General features: G+C 45.3%; 2 protein-coding genes across 2 annotated transcripts; both read right to left on the bottom strand.

Moving 5' to 3' along the window:
• Positions 1-3345: 3345 nt before the first annotated feature.
• On the bottom strand, positions 3346-10300 carry LOC112119308 (C-C chemokine receptor type 8). Its single transcript, XM_029914274.1, is given in 4 exon segments — positions 3346-3598; positions 3600-3723; positions 3726-4236; positions 10280-10300. Coding segments are annotated over 4 exon segments (909 nt in total).
• Positions 10301-20784: 10484 nt separating this feature from the next.
• Positions 20785-21914, bottom strand: LOC113405159 (C-C chemokine receptor type 8-like). Its single transcript, XM_026646081.1, has one exon. The coding sequence runs from the start codon at positions 21887-21889 to the stop codon at positions 20822-20824; it is 1068 nt and encodes a 355-aa protein (XP_026501866.1). The 5' UTR covers positions 21890-21914; the 3' UTR covers positions 20785-20821.
• Positions 21915-22993: the final 1079 nt, after the last annotated feature.

Below are 22993 nucleotides of genomic sequence, written 5' to 3' on the forward strand. Positions count from 1 at the left end.
TACAGATAATAAAGTTTAAATAGTCACCTTCTTCCAAATTATGGCGAAATTCTTAGGATGTTCCTTTTAACTAACCGGCTTTATTACTGCATTTTAACAGCTATTTTCAACAACAGCATGTTTTTTTCAACAAATAGTCCCATTTATAGAGAGCACTTTTTTACAGGATCTTTGAAAAAACCCAGTTTAGGCTCTTCTATTTGTCTACATTAATAAATAAAGTCAACCAGTACAAAAAGTTTTATGTTGAGAAATCACTGGCTTCTTTTCCAGTTCTCTAGAGGGCATTTTCTCTTTCCCTGTACTACTTCTTAAAACTCCACCATAAAATCTACCCTAACATCCAACAAATCTCTTACAACAGCTTAGTCCTAAGTATTAGCCTGGGGAGTCTGTTCTACTAGCAGCAGTGTGACAGAGTTGCTTGAATGTTACCAATAATATGTCCAGTAATCTCAAGTGTGTGGTGATGCACGTCATGCATCTGAAGAGAATAATGGGCCCAACCACTCTATTTCCAAGGCAAAATAAGCCTGCTCTTCAAGTCCATGGGAGTCTTTCCATTGGTTTCAGTGGATTTTGGATGAAGTGCTTAAAGAGGGGTGCTGTTCATAACATTGGAAGGCAGGGGGAAGATTCTTCCTATGTTGCATAGGATTTACTGTATTGGCTCAGACCAGGTACCCATTTATTCCACAGATTATTTGTTACTATACATTGCTTTATCTTTATCCTGTTTAAATTTAATCTGTTCCCACAGCACCCAGGCCCACAACTTGTTTGGTTATCCTGAATTTTGCACAGTCAGTAAGTTTTATACCGAAATATATTAGTATTAAGAAGTTGAGATAATTATAAAGCCATTACATTATATAATGGCATATTCTCATCATAAGGAAATGTATTCAAATTTGGTCACTTAATCTTTTTTTAAAAAGGGGAGGCATAGCAGTAGTATATTATCATATTGAACTTTACTTTTAAAACTCTATTATCTGTATTTATTTTTATTCTCTGTTTGCATTTTGTGCAATTCACATAAAAATTGTAAAGGAAATAGATACCTTGATGCTAAAGAAAATACCCAAATGTTAGGTCTTTCCCCGAGGCTGACTGTTCCAATGATCTTATATGTATGTGGTTTCCTGTTTGCATCCCTTCTCTGTTTTTCTCTGTCACAGGGGAAGAAATGCAAGCATATTTTAAAATGAAAAATATGGCTTCTAATTTTGAATTATTAAACCAAATTAATCCTTATGTAACACTGGGGAGAGGGGAGGTATTTTGGAGACAAATTTGATCCATGGTTTGTTTTCTCTGCAAGGTATTGGTGATTTTAGTAAACCAAAGAGCCACCAATATATGTTCCACCAACCTGAGGAGCCTGGTGCCTTGTGATCTATGGGGCTTGAGAAGCAAAAAATGAGGAAAAAATATAAAGGCATTAAAACACCCAGTCTATTTTTTTTAATCAACTGGGAAAGGAAAGAGAATAGAAAGACAGTAGAGGAGATGACAGAGATGAACCAAAACAGAAACATAAATAAAGTGGCCCTACCTTTTTTAAAGGTTTAGTACCACTGAAATACAGTGTGTACTGACTGTTCAGTATGCCATTGAAATGCTGATTCTACCAGCCATAAGTACCATCTTTAAGGCTTTAGAGCCTTAGGGCTTGTCTATACTTACGCGCTGGTTCGGCGGCAGGCAATCGAACTTCTGGGTTCGATTTATCGCGTCTTGTCTGGATGCAATAAATCGAACCCAGAAGTGCTCGCCGTCGACTCCGGTAATCCTGCTCGGTGTGAGGAGTACGCGGAGTCGACAGGGGAGCCTGCCTGCCACGTCTGGACCGCGGTAAGTTCGAACTAAGGTACGTTGACTTCAGCTACGTTATTCACGTAGCTGAAGTTGCGTACCTTAGTTCGAATTGGGGGGTTAGTGTAGACCAGGCCCTAGGATATGTCCACACAGCAATACACACTTGCAGCTGGCCCATGCTATCCATCTCAGACTCAAGAGCTAGGGCTGTAGGGCAGCTTTATTGCTGTGTAGACTTCCAGGCTTGGGCTGGAGCCTGGTCTCTAGGATCCTGGCGGGGGGAGGGGAGGAGCAGGGGAGAAGGGAAGTGTCCCACAGCTTGGGCTCCAGCCCAAGCCTAGAAATTTATACAGCCCCATAGCCTGAGCCTTGTGAGTCCTAGTCAGCTAGCATGAGCCAGCCATGGATTTTTTTCGTTGCTGTGTAGACATACCCTTAGATATGCTCCTTCTTGTCATCTTATTTAGAGCAATTTCTTGAAGACCTTTACTTATACAAGTTGCCTCAATGATGTAAATTAAACTATTAACAAGTAAAAATGATTCTTAGGAGTAGGCATACTTGCATTACCCTAGTGTTTGTAGCAAGTATATAACATCAAATACATGTTCAAGAAGAGGGGCTATTTAACTCAACTGGAAAAAAGCAGGATACTTCAGGAAACTTTTTTTTTTAAGCCATCAGTGACTACATATATTAGTGTTAAATATCTGTGGTTTGGTGAACATCTGAAACTTCTGACTAACCAGGTGTACGGATTAATGGAAGTGCTATTCTGAGGTGCAGTTTCACTGATATAGAAATATAAGGAACAGAGGGAGTAATGCTGATGTTAGCTTAATACTTTGTACTTTATTAAAAAAAGTAAAAAAAAAAAACTTTATTGAGAACTGCTATACAAATGCAAAGCTGTTGATTAGAGCTTACAGGTTCAAAGAGGCAAACTGAGAAGTTAAGTGTGTGATGAACTAACATAAGACCACAGGATGGACACACTGTAGATTAGGGTAGTTAGGATTTTTGGATAAAGGGAATTTGGATAACTGGAATTATACTGTATTACAAAACCTAGATAATAAATTCAATTGATAGTTACATGTCCATAGGTTCCTGAGGACTTGAGTGAGCTGTAGGATTAAAAATAATATTGATAACAGCCTTCCTTTTAAGGAAGTGTATTATATATATATGAAGCTCAAATTAATACAATTAAGGACACTGAAATTATAACATTGTATAAGCTTTTATACCAGAGTCACTACTATGATAACTGAGAACTTTAATTGAAAGCTAAGTCCTCCCAACTACAATGTGAAGTAATGTATTTACTGAGCTGCCTGGAGTATTTTCTTTCAAAGTCACTGATACTATATCACATCAAATGCACCCCTGAATGGTTGTATTTGGCCCACTCTATTTTACAGGACAGGGTCAATAACAGAAGAACGCAAGGACTGGGTGCTCATGGAAGAGGTGCTTATAGTGACTCTGAAAGACATTGTAGTCTTTGCAAGTCAATAAAAATCATGCATGTTTTCTGAATATTTCATAAAGGTATTTCTTGAACTTTTCACCCACAAAAGCGTAGATCACTGGGTTCAGGCAGCAGTGGCTGAAGGAGATGGTTTCAGTCACCTGCAGGGACAGGTCTAGGTTTTTGCTCGTCTCGCAGTCATCTCTGATGTGCAGGCTTTGCAAAGAAGCCAGAAAAAGTGCAATGTTGAAGGGCGCCCAGAAGAGGAAAGACGCAACTACAACAACAAAAAACAGCTTTATACTTGTTTCGGTTCACGCATCTCTGCAGGTTTTACAAGATGTGGGAGTAGCAGAAAATGGGAGTGCCAAATGGGATCAAGAAGTCCAATATATTGACTTCAAAATTGGTTAAAAGTTTCCAATGGTCCTATTATAGTGGTAATAAGAAGCACACTTCACAATGCCATCTTCATTAAATTCTTGGATAAAGAAGATATTTGGTATTTAAGCTAAAATGGCCACTGACCAAATGGCCAGGCTTATAATAATGCTGAGCAGGGTTGTTCGAACTTTCCGAGCGTACACAGCGTGGACGATGGCTAAGTACCTGTCTATGCTCATGAGGGTTATGAAGAAAATGCTGCTGTAGAAACCAATGTAGTAAATTCCACATATTAATTTACACATTGCGTTTCCAAAAGTCCATTGGCCTGAAGCATAATGAGCCAGGAAGGGGATGGAGAAAACATAAAGCAGGCCAGCAATGGCGAGGTTCAGCAAATAGACATCACTCAGGCTGGTCAATTTCTTGCAAACTACCAGAACACAGATGACCAAGCTGTTTCCCACCAAGCCGAACACGAACACCACACAGTAAAAGCCTGGAAAAAATACTGATCCAAAGATCTTGATATTCCATGTGCTGCAGGTGGAGCCCCACTTGGAATAATAATCATAAAAAGTAGAAGACTTGTCTCAGTTGAATAATTCATCATGAGGTGACTTGTTCAAGAGCACAGAATTTAATACAACCCAACAATCCTATTGTTTAGTTAGTAATCTAGGCACAATTGTGCCCTGACACATCACACTAGTTAACAAGATTGCACAGGCTGTAAAGGGGTAGAATTTGGCCCTGAGGACAGGCTAGCCTGTTCAGGTAAAAGAACATTTTGTCCTCAAGCCTCACACAACACCTGAACCAAATCAAAGCTTTTTTTTAAGTTTGAAGATATTTGGCTAACTTTGGGGTTTCATTAGATTTATTTTTTGTGAATCCCAAGAGAAAGGTTGTTCCCCAGTGCTTAATTTGTGCCAAGGCTTGCCAGGGCTGAGCTTCGGCACTTGTGGGCTTGGCAGTTCGTAGCCTCAGCATCTCTGGGCTTCCTCTTTCAGTTATGAAAGTAAAAAAATGCTTGCACCCCAGCACCTCTTTCATTGCAAATTAAGCACTGCTCTCCTCAAACCATTTCCATTAAAATGAAAAGAGGAAATACTGGGAAGCCCATGAGAGATCTTCTCACAGGGTTTCCTACTCAGTTTTACAAGCGATGCAGAGAGGGAGACAGGCTAGCATTGGGGAGGCAATGGATTTGTGACTTTCTTGGGTGGTGTGTCAGGGATGTGGTGTGTTTCCATGAGAAGCGGAACAACAAATAGTATATTAGCGAGCAGAAGAATTTTGAGAGTCCGATTAACTAGATAACTATATTCAGGCCCAAATCCTGTCCCCAGTGCTCAGCCTGAATGAATGGTACTCATGGGGATTCCCATTCACTGTGCATCCTGTTCAGCGGGTTAAGGAACCAGACTGACTTCATGGTGCATAATTAAAGCACCAATAAAACTGAGGTAGTGAACATGCTGAGCACCCTATTGTTTATCATTTCCTTGTTTCTAAACTATGTTTTCTTCAGAAAGGGCAGACAGCCGTGTGCACAGAGGACTGCACACATCCAGCCTGAGATTTCACACAAAGTCCATTTAGAATTCTGAGTGCAAAAGAAAAAAAAGCATCTGAATTTTTTTCTTAGTAGGTGACAACCACTTTTCCCCAGGACTTCAGCCTTGCTAGTGCCACGCTATAATATGCACCTTTCTAATTTACTAGAGACGAACAGTTAACTTTACAAATATATTTTGTAAATTACAAGCTCTGCTTATCATCACTGCACGCTGGGTGCAATTATCTTTTGCATCTATCGTACGTGTGGTGTTCCTACAGAGTCAAGGTGTTAATTTGAACGCACTCGCTCGCTCTCTCACTCGTTTAGGCAGAAACAAACACTAAATCTGCAGCAGCCAATTCTTGTCAAGAATTTTTTTTAAACATGCAGGGCCAAAATTTTTGTACGTGGGTGCCCAACCCTTGTTTGTATTTAGGTACCTAAATAAAAGTAGCCGTTTTTCAAAAGAGATGATCATTGCTAACTGTTCTGGAAGTCAATAAGGATTGTGAGTGCTCAGCAGCACTGCAAACCTGGCCATTTTTATTTAAATATAGCTAAATAATGATGTAGAAGCCTAACTTAAGGCAAGTTTGACCTATCTAGCTTGTTTATTATAATGTAATCCCCCAGATGACCCAGTCATGAAGGAGGTTCAATATAAACACATCTGATTCTGAATTTCCAAGGTCTCCTGAAGTTACTTCATGCACCTAGCCCCAATCTGATTACAGAGCAGCAACGTATCAGCTTGGCAAATAAAAATAAAGGTAAAGGCCTCGATTCTACATCATGTCCCACCTATGTTTGTAGTGGAGAATGGCAGCCTCAGGGAAGGTGTTGCAGCTCCCTGGCCAACCAGCCTGCATGAATGTTAGAACAGCAGGGGGCCAACTCTAGCTTCTGCCACTGGTGTAAGTTACATTAACGACAGCTCAGGAGTAATGGAGGCTCTGCTCCATCATGCCTCCTGCAGACAAACCAACTGCCGCTTTCCTGCCCTTATATCAAGAATGGGAGGGGAAGGGGAAACACAGTTGATGAAGAAGGCAGCAGACCCTCCTCTGACAGTTTTCCATCCACTTGAAGAGTTCCTCTGTACAAGGGGGGATGTTGTTCCAGCTCTCTCTCTGGCCATTTTAAGGCCATTTTGTATCAGGCTACACAAAGTGGCCCTATTAGACCAGAGAATCCAGGTCAAAGTGTCAAGAGAGGTGCACTATATTGTGTTTCTCAAACTTTTTGATACCAGGGACCAGTCTGCTGTCTTCATAAACTTCATAAACATGAAGGAGATCGCAGGGACTAGCGCTGGTCCACGGACCAATTGTTGAGAAACACTGCACTCTAATATCAATGTAGATCAAATGTTAAGGGCCTCACCTACAGAGGGGGTCACTTTTCCTTTTATGGGGGCATGCTCTAGAATTCCTGCCCTTTTGCCTCATTAGGGTTACAATTTCAGGGAGCTGAACTCAGGAAGACTATTAGGGTCTGATTGTCAGATTAGCTGAGAACCTGTCAGGCCCAGCGGTGAGGATCACCGTTGAGGATCAGGTTTGAGTGACCTTGAACTTGGGTGTGGGACAGAATGCTGAGAACCAGCCCTGGTCACTGCAAGCTGATATACAGCAGCAGCTACTCCCACATGTGATGAATCCTGTGGCAGCGAACAGCATCTGGGCAGAGGCGCTAGGCCTCTGTAAGATGAGCCTGCAGATGACTCCAATGCATGTTTGGTCACTTTTGAAAGAGTAGCTATGAGCGCAGATTGGGAGAAGGGAACCTGGGCCCTGTGGCTACACCCTATTTGACAGGGGATGCTCAGGTGACCGACCTGGTTCTAAATGACGAGCAGGCACAGGATTATGATGTGGTTAAGGTGGCCATCCGAGATCAGGTGGGCTTATCCCCTGAAAAGTATCAGCAAAAAATTTTGGGCCACTAGATGGACTGGCAGGCAGGCGGGAGGGGGGATTTACAGCCCAGGGCATTTGCCCAGAAACTGATGGACTAGGCTACCTGCTGACTGAGGCCAGATGCTCCGACGGTGGGTGAGATTATGGATGCAATGATTTTAGAACAGCTCCTGCAGCCCATCCCTGAGAACACTCGGGGGTGGGTCAGGAGGCATCAGACAGTGACCCTAAATGACTGCAGTCAAGCTCCCAGAAGAATTCATTGAGGTGGATATCGCCAGCAAAGAGGGGTCATAGTTCAAGGGACTGACTCTGGGGAGGAGAGTCAGAGAACTGCGGCTGGAAAGGTGGCAGAGAAGAAGAGGGCGGAACCTAGGGTGACTCCAGCTGGCTGTCAGGGTACCATGTGTTATCAGTACGGGTGACAAGGACACATAAAAAGGGGCTGCCCACCTATGGAATGTGGGTTTGCAGAGTTCTGCAACTGGGCCAGGAATTTTGGACATGGAAGGGGAAAGAAACTACCCACGGTTTCTGTAAGGCTGTGAAGGTGGATGCCTCTGAACAAGGCCCAAACTGTGACTGGGATGTGTGAAAGAGAAAAACCAATATTACTGCCATTTGCCCTGGCCCTCAGTGGGCATGATGGGTAATTATGCCTGTTGCTATGAAAAGGAACTTATGGGTTAGCAAAAGCTCTGGTTCCAGTAACTGGAGGCGGCTGAGGCTCAGATCTCCAGCAGCCCATAATTTTTGAGAAAAGCCCAAAACAAACATTCAACCCTCGTGATCATTTCACACTTTCTATCTAAATACTCACACCCCCTCTCACCAGGGTATCTGAGTAACTAACAGAAGTTATCAGCACAGCATAAAGGCCCACAAATGATCCATTTTGAAGGACCTTTTCTCAAGAAGCACTGATAGAAATTCTTTTTATAAAATCAGTACAGCTCAATTGCATACAGCCATGAGGATCGGATAGCAGAGGCTTCAGCTGGTAGGAACCAAGCAAATTTTCTCTAGACATTTTCTTTTCTGTAACTTTTTCTGAGTCTCCTGTTTATTGTGAGGTGGTGGTGAGGAATACCATTCCTGTTCACATTTGAGAGCCTCCTCGGACAATTTTCTCAGAGTGAATAACAATTCTTTAGTATTTGAAACCCCACAAAAGAACATTTAAGAGACATTATCAGATGCAATGTAAGCATGAACTCCAGTGACACTACATAAAAACTTCCAATAACTCCAACAACATAAGCCAACACCACAACAAAATAAGGCAGCTTTTATCCATTAATATATTCCAGATAGATGAAAAACAGAGATCAGAAAACATTATTTACAATAGATATTACAAATAACAATTAGCATCAAAGTACAGTTGTCTGAAGAACCTTAATTATGAATTTCCTCTCTTTCATTTTTTCCCCATAACTACAGCATTCTAATAAAGTTGTTTTGACTTAATGGATTTGGGACCATATTCTTTGCTGATGTAATCAATGGAGTGATGCCAGTTTGCACCAGGGAGAATTTGGCACTTTAATGTTTTGTTATTTTTGTCTGGAATTGTCTTTGCTTTTTTGGGTGGTTGGTTGTTTTAAGAGAGGCCACATGGAAACTGCAAACTGTACTGATCATGTCAGTGGATTTTGTTAACCCAAGTGAGTGCTATGTTGGATAAAATGACTACGACTTGGGACCCTATAGTTAGCTAGCTTGATATTACTTGTTTGTGGTGTAAATGTTTGCTTTAAATATTGTGATCTATAACTGCATGACAGGAGGTGTTCCACAATGCCCCATCTTGAACACTCTGGCCACTGTTTTGAACTCTGCTGCCAGCGGCCAGGAACACAAGAAACTGTCCCTCCCCTTTAAAGCCCCCTGAATTTTTGAAATTCCATTTCCTGGTTGTCCAGCTCACCTAGGAGAGCTCACCTAGCAACTCTCAAGCACATCTAGCAACTGCCCAGCTGACCATGCCTGCTCCACACTGCAGATACACTCCTGCCTGGTGTATAGAGGAGGTGTTGGATCTCCTGGGTCTGTGGGGAGAAGAGGCTGTGCAGGCACAGCTCCAATCCAGACACAGAAACATCAACATCTACGAGCAGATTGCCTGGGACATGGAGGAGAAGAACTACAAGACAGACCTGCAGCAGTGCCACGTGAAAGCCAAGGAGCTGCGGCAAGCGTACCAGAAGGCAAGAGAGGCCCACAATCACTCTTGTGTGGAGCCACAGACGTGCCACTTTTACAAAGAGCTACATGTCATCCTCAGCAGAGACCCCACACCACCCCCAAGAGGCCTATGGATACTTTGGAGGAGCCAGTGTCACAGGCCACCACTGTGAACAGCAAGAATGTGGACAAGGAAGAGGAGCAGGATTATGGGGGACAGGCGACCAGGGGATCCAGCAGCACAGCAAGCCAGAACATGTTTTTGAGTCCTGCACAATCCAGCCAGTCCCTACAGTTGAGCATGGAGGAGCCTGATGCAGGGGAAGGAACCTCTGGTAAGTATGCAGCTTGTTTTGAAATTACAGGGATGGAACCCCCAAAGCAGCAGGACACATCTGTTCATGTACTCTTTAACTTGTGCTAGAAGAGGTAGTTAAATAACCAATACAGGTAGCGGTCCTATTTGCTTTTCATTCCCTTGTAGAGTTAAGCAGAGGTGGCCCCTGTTTGTTTGTAAACTGTTTGTTTACATGCACTGGGATGTCCCATGAATCCTCCATAGATATCCTGATGAAACTTTCCTGCAGGTAGCCTGCAATTCTCTGCTGAAGGTTTATGGGGGAGGGGAGCTGTCTTATTTCTTCCACTGCCATAGGACACTTTCTCACACCACTCAGCAATTACTTCAGCAAGCACCACTGCAGCACACACAGGCAAGTATCATACAGTCCTGGTGGCACCCTGACACCTGCAGGAGCTGTTCCCTTTCAGCCTCTATTACCCTCAGGAGTGAGATATCAGCTAAAAACACCACCGACTGTGGAAAACAGTGCCAGTATTCAGTTCAGTTGCCCTATACACATAAACTCATGCCCGTGAGCTATCCCTCCTCATATCGCCAATCCCCCCAATGTCCAGGGCTGTACTCACCATGGCTGGGACTGCCGCCATGCTGCAGAAATCCCAAGGAGCTTACCTAGATTCCTGGGGCTCTGTGTGCTGGTAGCTCAGGGAGAGGCACACTGTCCCTGGAGGAAGTGGGACCCAAGGGCAGACTCAGAGTCTGCTCAGCAGCCAAAAGGGAGAGAGGAGAGACACTATTTAGAACAACACAGGTCCCTGTTGGTTTGGGGAAAGATGGCTGGTGCACCTGCTCGGAGGAAGGGACAAACTCAAATGATTGACAAGTGAAAGCCCAAGAACAAGAGCCAGCCTGACCAATAGGGAGTGAGAAGCCCTTCCCTGGGAGTTCAGGGGTGGGCCAGTTTGGAGCAGTCTGGAGCCAGCCAGGGCAAGGGCAGGACTTGCTGTGTGGGGAGCTGGTGAGTTCCAGGTCTGCATGCAGGGCTCCCCCGGAAACTGGCCTCTGGGGACTTGACAGCAAGATCCCTCATCTTGAGCCTTTCCTGCTCCAAGGTGACTCTCAGTTTGTAGAGCTTTGTTGGGAAATTTTCCCCCAGCCAGACTGAGTTAAGCTTCCAGCTCTTTAGGTGAGATCAGTCACCACATGGCACCACTGCTCTGGGTGCTAGTCCAGGGCTGCCCACCTGCTGTGAGTGGGTCTGAGCACTGGGGCGGGAGATTAGGAGTTTAGTGTAGTTTTGTAAGCCGCACCTTGAGCCCTGCACCCATTGGTGGTGAGGAGAAATCCTGGCACCAGAAGCAGCCTGACTCCTGCATGAAGAGGATGCCTGCCAGCAGCGATCGTCAGCCCTCTGCAGTGACTGAGGAGCCCAGAGCCATCTCTGAATCTGAAGATCCATTACAGAGTTGTGAGTCACCATCTTTTAGTTAGTTGGTCAGGAAAAATGTTTGGGAGACCCCTCACACCCTGAACTGTGTTCTCAAGCCAGGGGGTAAGGGTTTGGGGATTTTATTACCTGGTGCCCTACTAAATTTGCGGAAGGACTTAGCACCTTATCCCACTTGTGAGTCTACTGCTGCACAGATGATATTGTGGTCACAGGTCATCCAGGGACCCTACAAAGTACACATACCAATGGGACACTAATTTGACGTTTGCTATATTAGGTCACGTGACTGGAGAAATTCACGGGTATTATAAGTAGGGTCACTGGTGATCCTGAGAATAGTGTTTTACCCTGTTATGTTATATTTATCTTCTCTTTAATATAATTTCTATGTTAAATATATTGTACAGTAACTCCTCACTTAACATCCTCCTGGTTAATGTTGTTGCATTGTTTCGTTGTTACATCACTGATCTATTAGAGAACATGCTTGTTTAAAGTTGCGCAATTCTCCTTTATAACATTATTTGGCAGCTGCCCGCTTTGTCCATTGCTTGCAGGAAGAGCAGCCCGTTGGAGCAAGCTGGTGGGAGCTTAGAACCAGGGTGGACCGGCAGCCCCCCTATTAGCTCCCCTAAGTTCCCTGTGTGGCAGCCGCCCAGCAGGCTATCAATTGCCAGGCAGTTCAGCTGTCTCTCCCCCCACTGCCGTGTGCTGCTTCTGCCCTCTGCCTTGGAGCTGCTCCCGGGAGCCTTCTGCTTGCTGTGCAAGGGGTGGGGGAGAAGAGGGGTGCTGATGTCAGGGTGTCCCCCTCACCCCGCTTAGGATGAAGGGAGTTTGCTGGCAGCAGCTGCTGTCTCAACTTGCTGATCTACTTAAAAAGGCAATGTACTTAGAGTGGGGTCAGTGTACTTGAAGGGGCAATGTGCGTGTCTCTCTCTCTCTCACACACACACACACACACACACAAGGTCTCTCTCTCTCTCTCTCACACACACACACACACACACACACACACACACACACACACACACGGCACTTTGAAAGTGGAGGGAGTGGTGCGCTCCAGTGGGATAGCATGGGTTCATCATCACGTTCAGTTTCCGCAGGGAATGTCTGCAGCCACTGCCATGAGTCTATTGTGTCTCCTCCCTCCATTCGTGCTGCCTTGTAGAGTGTGAGGCTACATTAACAACAATGTGTTAACCCTTGAGGCTCAGCCAATTGCTAGTTCATCATTTAGCAGCAAGACATTCCCTGGGAAATATCCCACCCTCTGACACCTCAACCAAGCTTCACAATCATCATTGCTGTGTACGGTATTAAATTGTTTGTTTAAAACTGATGCTGTGTGTGTATATATATGTCTTTTGTCTGGCAAAAAAAATTCCCTGGAACCTAACCCCCTCTATTTATATTAATTCTTATGGGGAAATTGGATTCACTTAACATCGTTTAGCTTAAAGTAGCATTTTTCAGGAACATAACTACAACGTTAAGTGAGGAGTTACTGTATATGTTTGTGTTATTTCTTGGAAGCCTCCAACTATCTGGCAAATAAGTGGGGGTTACTCTGTGATTTGTATTTTCCTCCCATGCTGGCAAGGTGACCCTGCCAGGAAGGAGCATAGGGGGTGGAGGCACTGCCAAATAAATTAATAAGGGAAGAAAAAGAAGTTACACCCTGCTGAGTGGTGGCAGGATCCAGAAGAAGCCAGGTCTGTCCACCAAAACCCGTAAGGAGCTTGGCACTAAAGGAGGTAACTGGGTGGATAGGGGATGCTACATTGGAGGCATCGCTGGGATCCCGTCTTTTAAACTCAGATCTTAAATACACCTCTGCTGACTTCCCAGGGAAATTGAGTAAATTCCCAATATAGATTACCAGAAGAGGCTTTTAATTTGGTGTAAGCTGTAGGGAGCGGACCCTGAATGCCACTTCATGTTCATTAATATACCTACTGAATGGGAAGTTAGACAAATTGAAGATGAGATCGCCCGTGTCAGAAAATGGGAAACCTGTGTGGTTCGGAGTCAGATGCAAGTGAAAGGGGAAACTACTTTTTCTCTCCTTGTAGAGAGCAAGATTACAGGGGCGGCAGGTTTGTAGAAATTTTGGTGGTGCCCAAAGCCCAGAACCTGCTCCCCCAAACTCCGCCCCCCACCTCCCTAAAGCTCTGGGAGTTTGGGTGGGGGGAGGAGGTCTGGGGTGCGGGCCCTGGGCTGGGGCAGGGGATTGGGGTGCAGGAGGGGTGCAGGCTCTGGGAGGGAGTTTGGGTGCAGAAGGGGTGAGAGGTTGGGCTCTGGGAGGGAGTTTGGGTGGCGGAGGGGGTCTGGGGTGCAGGCTCTGGGATGGAGTTTGGGTGTAGACTCTGGGCTGGGGTAAGGAGTGGGGGTGCAGGCTCTGGGAGGGAGTGTGGAGGGCTGGGGTGCAGGCTCTGGGAGGGAGTTTGGGGGCAGGAGAGGATGTGTGGGAAGGGGGTGGGGTTGCAGGCTCTAGGACGGAGTTTGGGTGCTGGGTGCAGGCTCTGGGCTGGGGGTGGGGGTGTAGGCTCTGGGAGGGAGTTTGGGGGTGGGAGAGGTGTGTGGGAAAGGGGTGGGGGTGCAGGCTCTGGGAGGGGGTAGGGGGGTGCGGTGCTTACCTGGGGCTCCTAAGCAGGGCGGGCCAGGGGGCCTCTGTGCACTGCTACCCCCAGGACTGCCCCTGCAGCATCCTATTGGACGCAGGAGCGCTTGGGGCGGGAACAGCGCGTGTAGACACAGACACAGTCCCACCCCACCCAGGGGCTGCAGGGAGGGGCCGGCAGCCACGTGGAGTGGACAGGCAGGAAGCCGGTGGGCAGGGCCCCAGGCCGTTTTAAATCGCCCAGGGGACACGCATAGGGGAGCGTCCGGGGCAGAAGGCAGGGCTGAGGGAGAGACACAGCCTCAAACACTGCTGGAGCCGGGGAACATTAAGTTTTTCACTTGCTGTGGCCCATGCAGTACAAGGAAGTCCCTCAGGCTACTGCTCAAGTGGGTCCACAGTCCTGGATCATCTAGACTTAAGGAACTAAACTCAGCAGCAGCTGTTTCTTGCACCTACACCACACTCTTCTCTGATCTACACTTTTCTTCAGGAATGTGCATGGTTACATCCATTTGAGATGGAGATATCGATGCTGCAGTAGCTGCCAGGTCACCTGCACTCTGACTATCTGGAATATCAGGCATCTCCTCACCACTCACATCCTCACTGGGGCCGGAAGGCTCACCGTGAACATTTGTGTCTATGTATCTCAGGAGAGCTCCTTCCTGCTTAGATAGAAAAACTTCCTTTGCTTTCTTTCTTTTTCTGAATGCTGCCCCAGAGGGGCATTTTCTTCTTTCACTCATGACTGCTGTTCTGTGCCAGCTATAGTGGCTCTCAACACTCAATTGAAGGGGACAAATAAGCAGGCTGGTAGCAGGGCCTGAGTGAGGGAAGATATCAGCGTCTTAAGGGCCTAACTGGCTCCTACTACTTCAGTTGACTGCCTGTTCTCCTCAAGTGGGTTCAGGGAAGCAGCAGGAAACAGGAAGCTCCCTGAGAAGCTGGTGTTAATCAGTCCAGGCTCCTGGGGGTGCTAGAGAGGTACATAAGAGGCTCCTCCTCCTCTCTCTCCCTGCAGCTCCTGCTGCTTTCTGTTATTCCCTCTCACCTTTTCTCCCGCCTGCCTGTTATGTCTCTTGTGCCCTCCTTCCTCCAGCACAGCACTCCACCATCTCTGTGCACCTAGAGCAGAGAGAATACATATGCACCAGCAGCAGACACAATTTTCTACACTCTGGGTCCTAGTGGCACTCCCCCACCCCCCACAGTCTGGCACCTGAGGCAGGTGCCTCAGTTCACCTCATGGTAAGGCCAGCCCTACCCACAGCATAGCCTCACGGGGGGTGCTGCCTGCCTCTTGCCCCGTGGCTGCGGGCTGGGGTGGGGGCAGGATCACAGGGTCAGACACTCAAGGAAGCCCCAGCAGCTGCTCAGGTGAGTGAGGTCCAGAGGTCTCTTCCAGCGTCTCCTCCCGGTGGGTGCTGCCAATTATGTGTGCACCTCCTCCCCCTCTTCCAGTGCAGCAGCAGCCAGCTGCCTAAGCCTGTTCTTGTGCTGTACTCTAGCCTCAGGTGGCAGCACAGGCAAAGGAGAGCAGTGCGGAGCGGCAGGGCAGCCGCCCGCTTTTAATCAGCCAGGGACACTCTGGGGCCCAGGGGAGGCGCACGGGGGAGCAGCAGGTGGGGGCCCGGGGACACTCCAGGCAGGGCCGGGGGAGAGACTCGGCTCTAAACATTGGTGGAGCTGGGCCCCCGGCCCTGAATATTGCTGGAGCCTGGGCACCACAGGCCCATGTAACTCACCGCCTCTGTCAGCGGGAGAGCTTCTCCCACAGATCCAGGTACCACTGCTCGTGGAGGTGGTTTCATTATGTCAATGCGAGAGCTCTCTCCCATTGACATGGAGCGGCTACACGAGTAATAATCTTAGAGCAGTGGTACAGCTGTGCCACTGTAAGCTCCCTAGTGTAGACATGGCCTTAGTGAATGCACTGATGTTTACTTGCTCCAATTTACTGCCATGCATTGTAGTACTAGGCATGAACTAAGCATGTTGCAGTGGAAGGAAGAAATTATGGCTGAGAAAATTTTAGCCCAAGCCAGAATGTACCACATGTTGGCCTGAACCTGAAGACGGTCATTTATAACATTAAAAATAAGAATGGTTTCTAAAAACATTTTCAAGGAATTTTTGCACCTTGGATAAAAGGGTAACTAACATGTCACACCCATGATTTCTGAGGTCTGGTCTATACTACAGACCTATATTGGTATAACTATGTCACTCGGGTGTGAAAAATCCACACACCCACTGAGTGACATAGTTACACTGACCTACGCCCCTGATAGACAGTGCTATGTTGGCGGGAGAGCTTCTCCCATTGACAAAGGCAATGTCTATACTACATAGTTAAGTTGACTTAAGTTACCTTGACGTATAGCCACTGCTGTAATTAAACCACTGTTGCAAGTCCACACTGGCTCCTTCTGTTGGCGGAGCCAGCACATCCACAGTAGCAGCTCTTGCATTGACACAGAGCAGTGCACCGTGGGTAGCTATCCCACTGTGCAGCTAGCCGCAGGTTGTTTTGGGAAGGGTTTGCAATGCCTCATGGGGGCAGGTTCAGCATCACAGGATGCAGGTTTCTCAATCCCATCATTCCATGGGCATCATACTAGGTTTCCAGCTGATTTTCAACTTCCCCGGATAACCTGCGAGCCAGCCATCCAGAGGTGAAAGTAAGCCGGTCCGGCGTACCGGCAAGAGCCAGTACGCCGTGCCAGACTGTACCGGCTTCCGCAGCAGTGATTTAAAGGGCCCAGGGCTCCAGCCGCTGCGGGGAGCCCCGGGCCCTTTAAAGTGCCGCCGGAGCTCCGGCAGCCGGGCTCGGGCGGGGATTTAAAGGGCTCGGTGCTCTGCTACGGAGATCCCCGGGCCCTTTAATTCGCCCCTGAGCCCCGGGGCTCCCAGCCGCCTCTGCAGCTGCTAGCTCCAGGGTGATTTAAAGGCCCTGGGGCTCCCAGCCACAGCAGGAGTCCCAGGGCCTTTAAATCTTGAAAAGCCCCACCTCTTCCGGTTGAGGCCACGCCCCTGCTCAGGCTCGGGTAAATCCTTTAAATTACTTTCACCCTTGCAGCCATCTCTGCCAGAAAGCATTGATCCTGCACTGCCCTTCTGTATTGTTCTGTGAGTTATGAATTATGAACACCAGGCTATAAGAGGAGTGCAATGGGGGTGGGGAGGGGCTATTCATCACCACGCTGACCCCAGACCCCTCCTTGTAGAAGTGACATGTCTGCAGCTGTGCACCAGAAAGCAACTACTTGCCTCCCTTGCCTTCTGCTGTGCCTGCCACAGCTCTTTGAGTTTTACACGGCACTGGTGCTTGTGTCCCTACCATAGCCCTTCCCCTCCATTCCCCAAGCAAGTTCCTGCGACTGGAGCGGAGCTGTACCTGCACATGCAAGGGCAATACTATCTCAGGGCTAAGGTGCTTAATTTTTGCACCTCTGAGCTTGGCAGGTCATCTTCCGCGCCCCCCTTGCGGGCTGGAGGCAGGGGAGCAAGGAGAGGTGCCCACGTGACTCTACGTCAGTTTCCCCACGTGGGTGCAAGAAAGGGGTACAGAATGGGGGTACAGGGTGAGGGGCGCAGGTGAGGGTGAGTGCTCTCTGGCCACGCAGCCAGTGCTTAATTTTTGCAGGGACTTGCTTCTTTCATACATGGGCTATAAGCTGCAGTCAGCTGCTTCTCTGCTTTCAAGATCCTATATTCCGTCTCCCCTCTGTATACAGAGAAAGGGAAGGTGATATAGATCAAGACAGGCAGCAAAATCCCCCATGCTCCTATCCATGCAGTTAAAGCAGCCAAACAATTTAGGAAACCTCTCCCGATGGGCAGTCAGAGGGGGAGGTAGCTGCTTCTGCAAAGTAAGTCAGGAAGCCACACTGACCTACTGTGCAGAAGCAGTTGCCTTTCAGAGGCTTGGCTGCTTAAACAGCAGGGATCACGGATAGGAGCATGGGGGATTTTGCTGCTTGTCTTGATTTGTATCACCTCTCCTTTCTCTGTATACGGGGCGGGAGGTGGGGAGGGAATATTTAGTCTCTCTTTCTACGGGGAGAGGGGTGGACTTTGCTGTGAGTTGGTCTATGTGACACTTCTCTCTCTTTGGGAATGGGGGACTTTGTGTCTCTTTGAAGTACACGCAGGAATCTCATTATATCAGCATCTGATCGGCAAACATGGTGGACAATACAATTGCATCCTCGGATATAAAGTGGATATCCCAGGATTTGCAGGACTCTAGTTCTCCTGAATTCTGCACAGTCCTCAGTAAGTTTTATATCATAATATATTAGCATTAAGAAGTTGAGATTAGGTAATATGGAAATAATATATAAATTATATTATATAATGTCATATTCTCATCATAAGGAAATGTGCTCAATTTTGGTCACTTACTCTTTTTTAAAAAGGGGGGACATAGGAGAAGTATATTATCATATTAAACTTTACTTTTTAAACATTATTATCTGTATTTATTTTATTGGTATTCACTGTTTGCATTTTGTGCAATTCACATAAAAAATTATAAAGAAAATAGATAACTTGTGGCTGAAGAAAACACCCAAATGTTAAAATGTTTGAGTCTCTCCCCAAGGCTGACCGTTCCAATGATCTATCTATGGTTTCCTGTTTGCATCCCTACTCTGTTTTCTTCTGTCACGGAGAAAGAAATACAAGCATATTTTAAAATGAAAAATATGGCTTCTAATTTTGAATTATTAAACCAAATTAATCTTTGTGTAACCCCGAGTGCCCGAGGGTTATTTCAGAGACAAATTTGATCCATGTTTTGTTTTCTGTACAAGGTATCGCTGGTTTTAGTAAACCAAAGATCCACTAATGTATGTTCCACCAACCGGAGGTGCCTTCTGATCTATGGGGATGGGGGAGTAAAAAATGAGGAAAAAATAGAAAATTAAAAGTACACAATCTATTTTTTTAATAAGCTGTGAAAGGAAAGAATAGAAAGACAGTAGAGGAGATGACAGAGATGAACCAAAACAGAAAAAGAAATAAAATGGCCCTTTCTTTTTTAACGGTTTAGTATCACTGATATACAGTGTGTGATGAATGTTCAGTATGCCATTGACATGCTGATTCTACCAGTCATATGTACCATCTTTAAGGCTTTAGAGCCTTAGGGTATGGCCACACAGCAATAGATACTTGCGGCTGGCCTGTGCTAGCTGACTTAGGGTACGTCTACACTTACCGGAGGGTCCGGCGGCAGGCAATCGATGTTCTGGGATCGATCCCGGAAGTGCTCGCCGTCGACGCCGGTACTCCAGCTCAGCGAGAGGAGTACGCGGCATCGACGGGGGAGCCTTCCTGCTGCGTCTGGACCCGTGGTAAGTTCGGACTAAGGTACTTCGAATTCAGCTACGCTATTAACGTAGCTGAATTTGCGTACCTTAGTCCAAAGTGGGGGGGTAGTGTGGACCAGGCCTTAGGCTCACAGAGCTCCGGTTGAAGGGCTGTTTCATTGCTGTATAGACTTTCAGGCTCAGGCCGGAGCCCAGGCTCTAGGACCCTGCGGAATGGGATGGTCCTTGAGCTCAGGCTCCACTGCAAGCCCAGAAATCTACTCAGCAATGACACAGCCCCACAGCCTGAGCTCTGCGAGCCCCAGTCCCAGCCATGAGGTGTTCTTTGTTCTGTAGACATACCCTTAGCTATAATCCTCCTTGTCTTCTCATTTAGAGCAAATTCCTGGAAACCTTTATTCATACAAGTTGTCTCAATGATGTAAATTAAACTATTCACAAGTAATAATTAATCTCAGGAGTAAGCATACTTCCATTACCCTAATGTTTATAGCAAGTATATACTATCAAAAACAGTAGAACCTCAGAGTTACAAACACCTCGGGAATGGAGGTTGTTCGTAACTCTGAAGTGCTCGGAACTCTGAACAAAACATTATGGTTGTTCTTTCAAAAGATTACAACTGAACACTGACTTAATACAGCTTTGAAACTTTACTATGCAGAAGAAAAATTCTGCTATTAACCATCTTAATTTAAATGAAACAAGCACAGAAACATTTTCCTTGCCTTGTCAATTTTTTTTATGAACTTTCCTTTTTTTAGTAGTTTACGTTTAATACAGTACTGTGGTGTATTTGCTTTTTATTTTATTTTTTTTGTCTCTTCTTCTGCCTTATTGTGCGCTTCTGGTTCCAAATTAGGTATATGGTTGACCAGTCAGTTCATAACCTTGTTGTTTGTAACTCTCAGTTTCTATTGTACATGTTTAAGAACGGGGGCTATTAAACTCAACCAGAAAAAAAGCAGTATACAGCAGGAAACTTTTTTTTTAAACCATCAGTGACAACGTACGTTACTGTTAAATCCCATTGGTTTGGGGAACATCTCAATCTTTTGACTAACCAGGTGTTTGGATAAATGAAAGTGCTATTTTGAGGTGCAGTATCACTGTTATAGAAATACAGGGAACAGAGGGAGTAATGGTGATGTTAGCTTAATACTTTGTACTTTATTAAAAAGAGTAAAAAAATAACTTTCTTGAGATCTGCTATACAAAATACAAAGCTGTTGATTAGAGCTTACATGTGCAAAGAGGCTAATTGAGAAGTTGTGTGTGTGATGAACTAACATAAGGCTGGACACACTGTAGATGGACACACTGTAGATTTGGGTAATTAGGATTTCTGGATAAAGGGAATTTGGATAATTGGAATTATACTATAAAACCAAGCTCATAAATTAGGTTGATAGTTACATGTCTTATACATGTCCATAGGTCCCTGAGCACTTGAGTGACGTATAGGCTTAAAAATAATAATATTGATAACAGCCTGGTACTCCTTGTAAGGTAGCATATTATATATATGAAGCTCAAATTAATACATTTAAAGACACTGAAATTATAACATTGTCTGAACTTTTATACCATAGTCATTACTAGGGTAACAGAGAGCTTTAATTGAAAGATAAGTCCTCCCAACTACAACGTGAAGTAATGTATTTACTGAGCTGCCTGGAGTATTTTCTTTCAAAGTCACTCATACTTATATCACACCAAATGCATCCTTGAATGGTTGTATTTGGCCCATTCTATTTTACAGGACAGGGTCAATAACAGAAGAATGTGAGGACTGGGTGCGCATAGAAGAGATACTATAGTGACTCTGAAAGACATTGTGGTCTTTGCAAATCAATAAGAATCTTGCATGTTTTCTGAATATTTCATGAAGGTATTTCTTGAACTTTTCACCTACAAAAGCGTAGATCACTGGGTTCAGGCAGCAGTGGATGAAGGAGATGGTTTCAGTCACCTGCAGGGCCAGGTCTAGGCTTTTGCTCGTCTCGCAGTCATCTATGATGAGCAGGCTTCGCAAAGAGTCCAGAAAAAGCGCAATGTTGAAGGGTGCCCAGAAGAGGAAAAACACAACTACAACAATGAAAACCAGCTTCATTGCTTTATACTTGTTTCGGTTCATGCATCTCTGCAGATTTTTCATGATGTGGGAGTAGCAGAAAATGAGAATGCCAAGTGGGATCAAGAGGCCCAAAACATTGACGGTAGAATTGGTGAAAAGTTTCCAAGTAGTCCTATTATCTTGGTAATAAGGAGCACACTTCACACTGCCATCTTCATTAAGTTCTTGGATAAAGAAGATATTTGGTATTGAAGCTAAAATGGCCACTGACCAAATGGCGAGGCTTATAACAATGCTGAGCAGGGTTGTTCGAACTTTCCGAGCGTACACAGCGTGGACGATGGCTAAGTACCTGTCTATACTCATGAGGGTTATGAAGAATATGCTGCTGTAGAAGCCAATGTAGTAAACTCCACATATTGTTTTACACATTGCATTTCCAAAAGTCCATTGGTCTGAAGCATAATGAGCCAGGAAGGGGAGGGAGAAAACAAAAAGCAGGTCAGCGATGGCGAGGTTCAGCAAATACACATCAGTCATGCTGGTCAGTTTCTTGCAAACTATCAGAACGCAAATGACCAAGCTGTTTCCCACCAAGCCGAACACGAACACCAGACAGTAAAGGACTGGAAAAAATACTGATCCAAAGATCTTGATATTCTCTGTGCTGCAGACGGAGCCCAACTCAGGATAATAATCATAATCAAAAGTAGAGAGAAGATTCGACTCAGTTGAATTATTCATCATGAGGTGACCTGTTTAAGAGCACAGAATTTAATACAATCCAACAATCCTATTTTTTAGTAAGTATCTAGGCACAATTCTGCCCTGATACCCCGCACAACCCCACTGAAGTCAACAGGGTTGCACAGGCTGTAAAGGGATAGAATTTGGTTCTGAGGACAGGCTAGCCTGTTCAGGTAAAGGAACACTTCGCCCTGTGACATTATCTAATTAAAATATAATCATGCAAATCATTATTTCTACCACAGTTATATACTTGTAACAAATCTTATAAAGGGTGTAACACATGGCCAGAAAGGGTTAAGCATCCTGCAGGCTAATTAACCCAGAGTCAGCCTGTAGAGATATGTTAGAAATGGTCATTAAGGCCATTTGATGCTAGATAGGCTAGAACTTTGAAATGCAAACCTATATTGTTAAAGTTAGGGGTGATACTAATTATATATGTGTACTCATAAATGTTAGCCATGGAAACAGACAGTTCCTGTCTGTCACTATAGCTATGGATTCAGAGATCAAAAAGGAATATGAACGTTTAGATAAATCTTGGGTGAAATAACATCATTGTCTATATGTCTCTTTGAAGTTTGTGATATACTGCCTAATGAATAAATTGCCCTATGTTAATTTGTGTAACTAATTACTGGTGGTGTTTTGGAAGCAGAAGGTTACATCAAAAACCTATTGTTTGCCCAGGACAGTATGGTCAAGTGGATGCTAGAACACTGCATAAAAAGACCCTTGAGTCCTGATCCTGTCATCTCAGATCTCCTTGATGCTTCAACGCAGAGGAAGCTTAAGCCACAAGATTGAGATCCCAGTGCTGACTGGTCCACCCTGAATATAATATTGGACATTGGACTATAACCTATGGACTAAAATCTAAAAGAGCTCTTTGCAACTATAAAGCTTACCATCTCTGCTATGAATCTGAACCTCAAGTATTGAACTCATGTCTGTACGTATATGGATCTTTTAACCATACTCTCTCTCTTTTCTTTTTAAATAAATTTTAGTTTAGTTAATAAGAATTGGCTGTAAGCGTGTATTTGGTTAAGATCTGGAATATGTATTAACCTGGGAGATAATGTGTCTGATCCTTGGGAT

This window comes from Terrapene carolina, unplaced genomic scaffold (assembly GCF_002925995.2).
Source record: "Terrapene carolina triunguis isolate 2854851 unplaced genomic scaffold, T_m_triunguis-2.0 Scaffold34029, whole genome shotgun sequence".
Taxonomy (NCBI): Eukaryota; Metazoa; Chordata; order Testudines; family Emydidae; genus Terrapene; species Terrapene triunguis.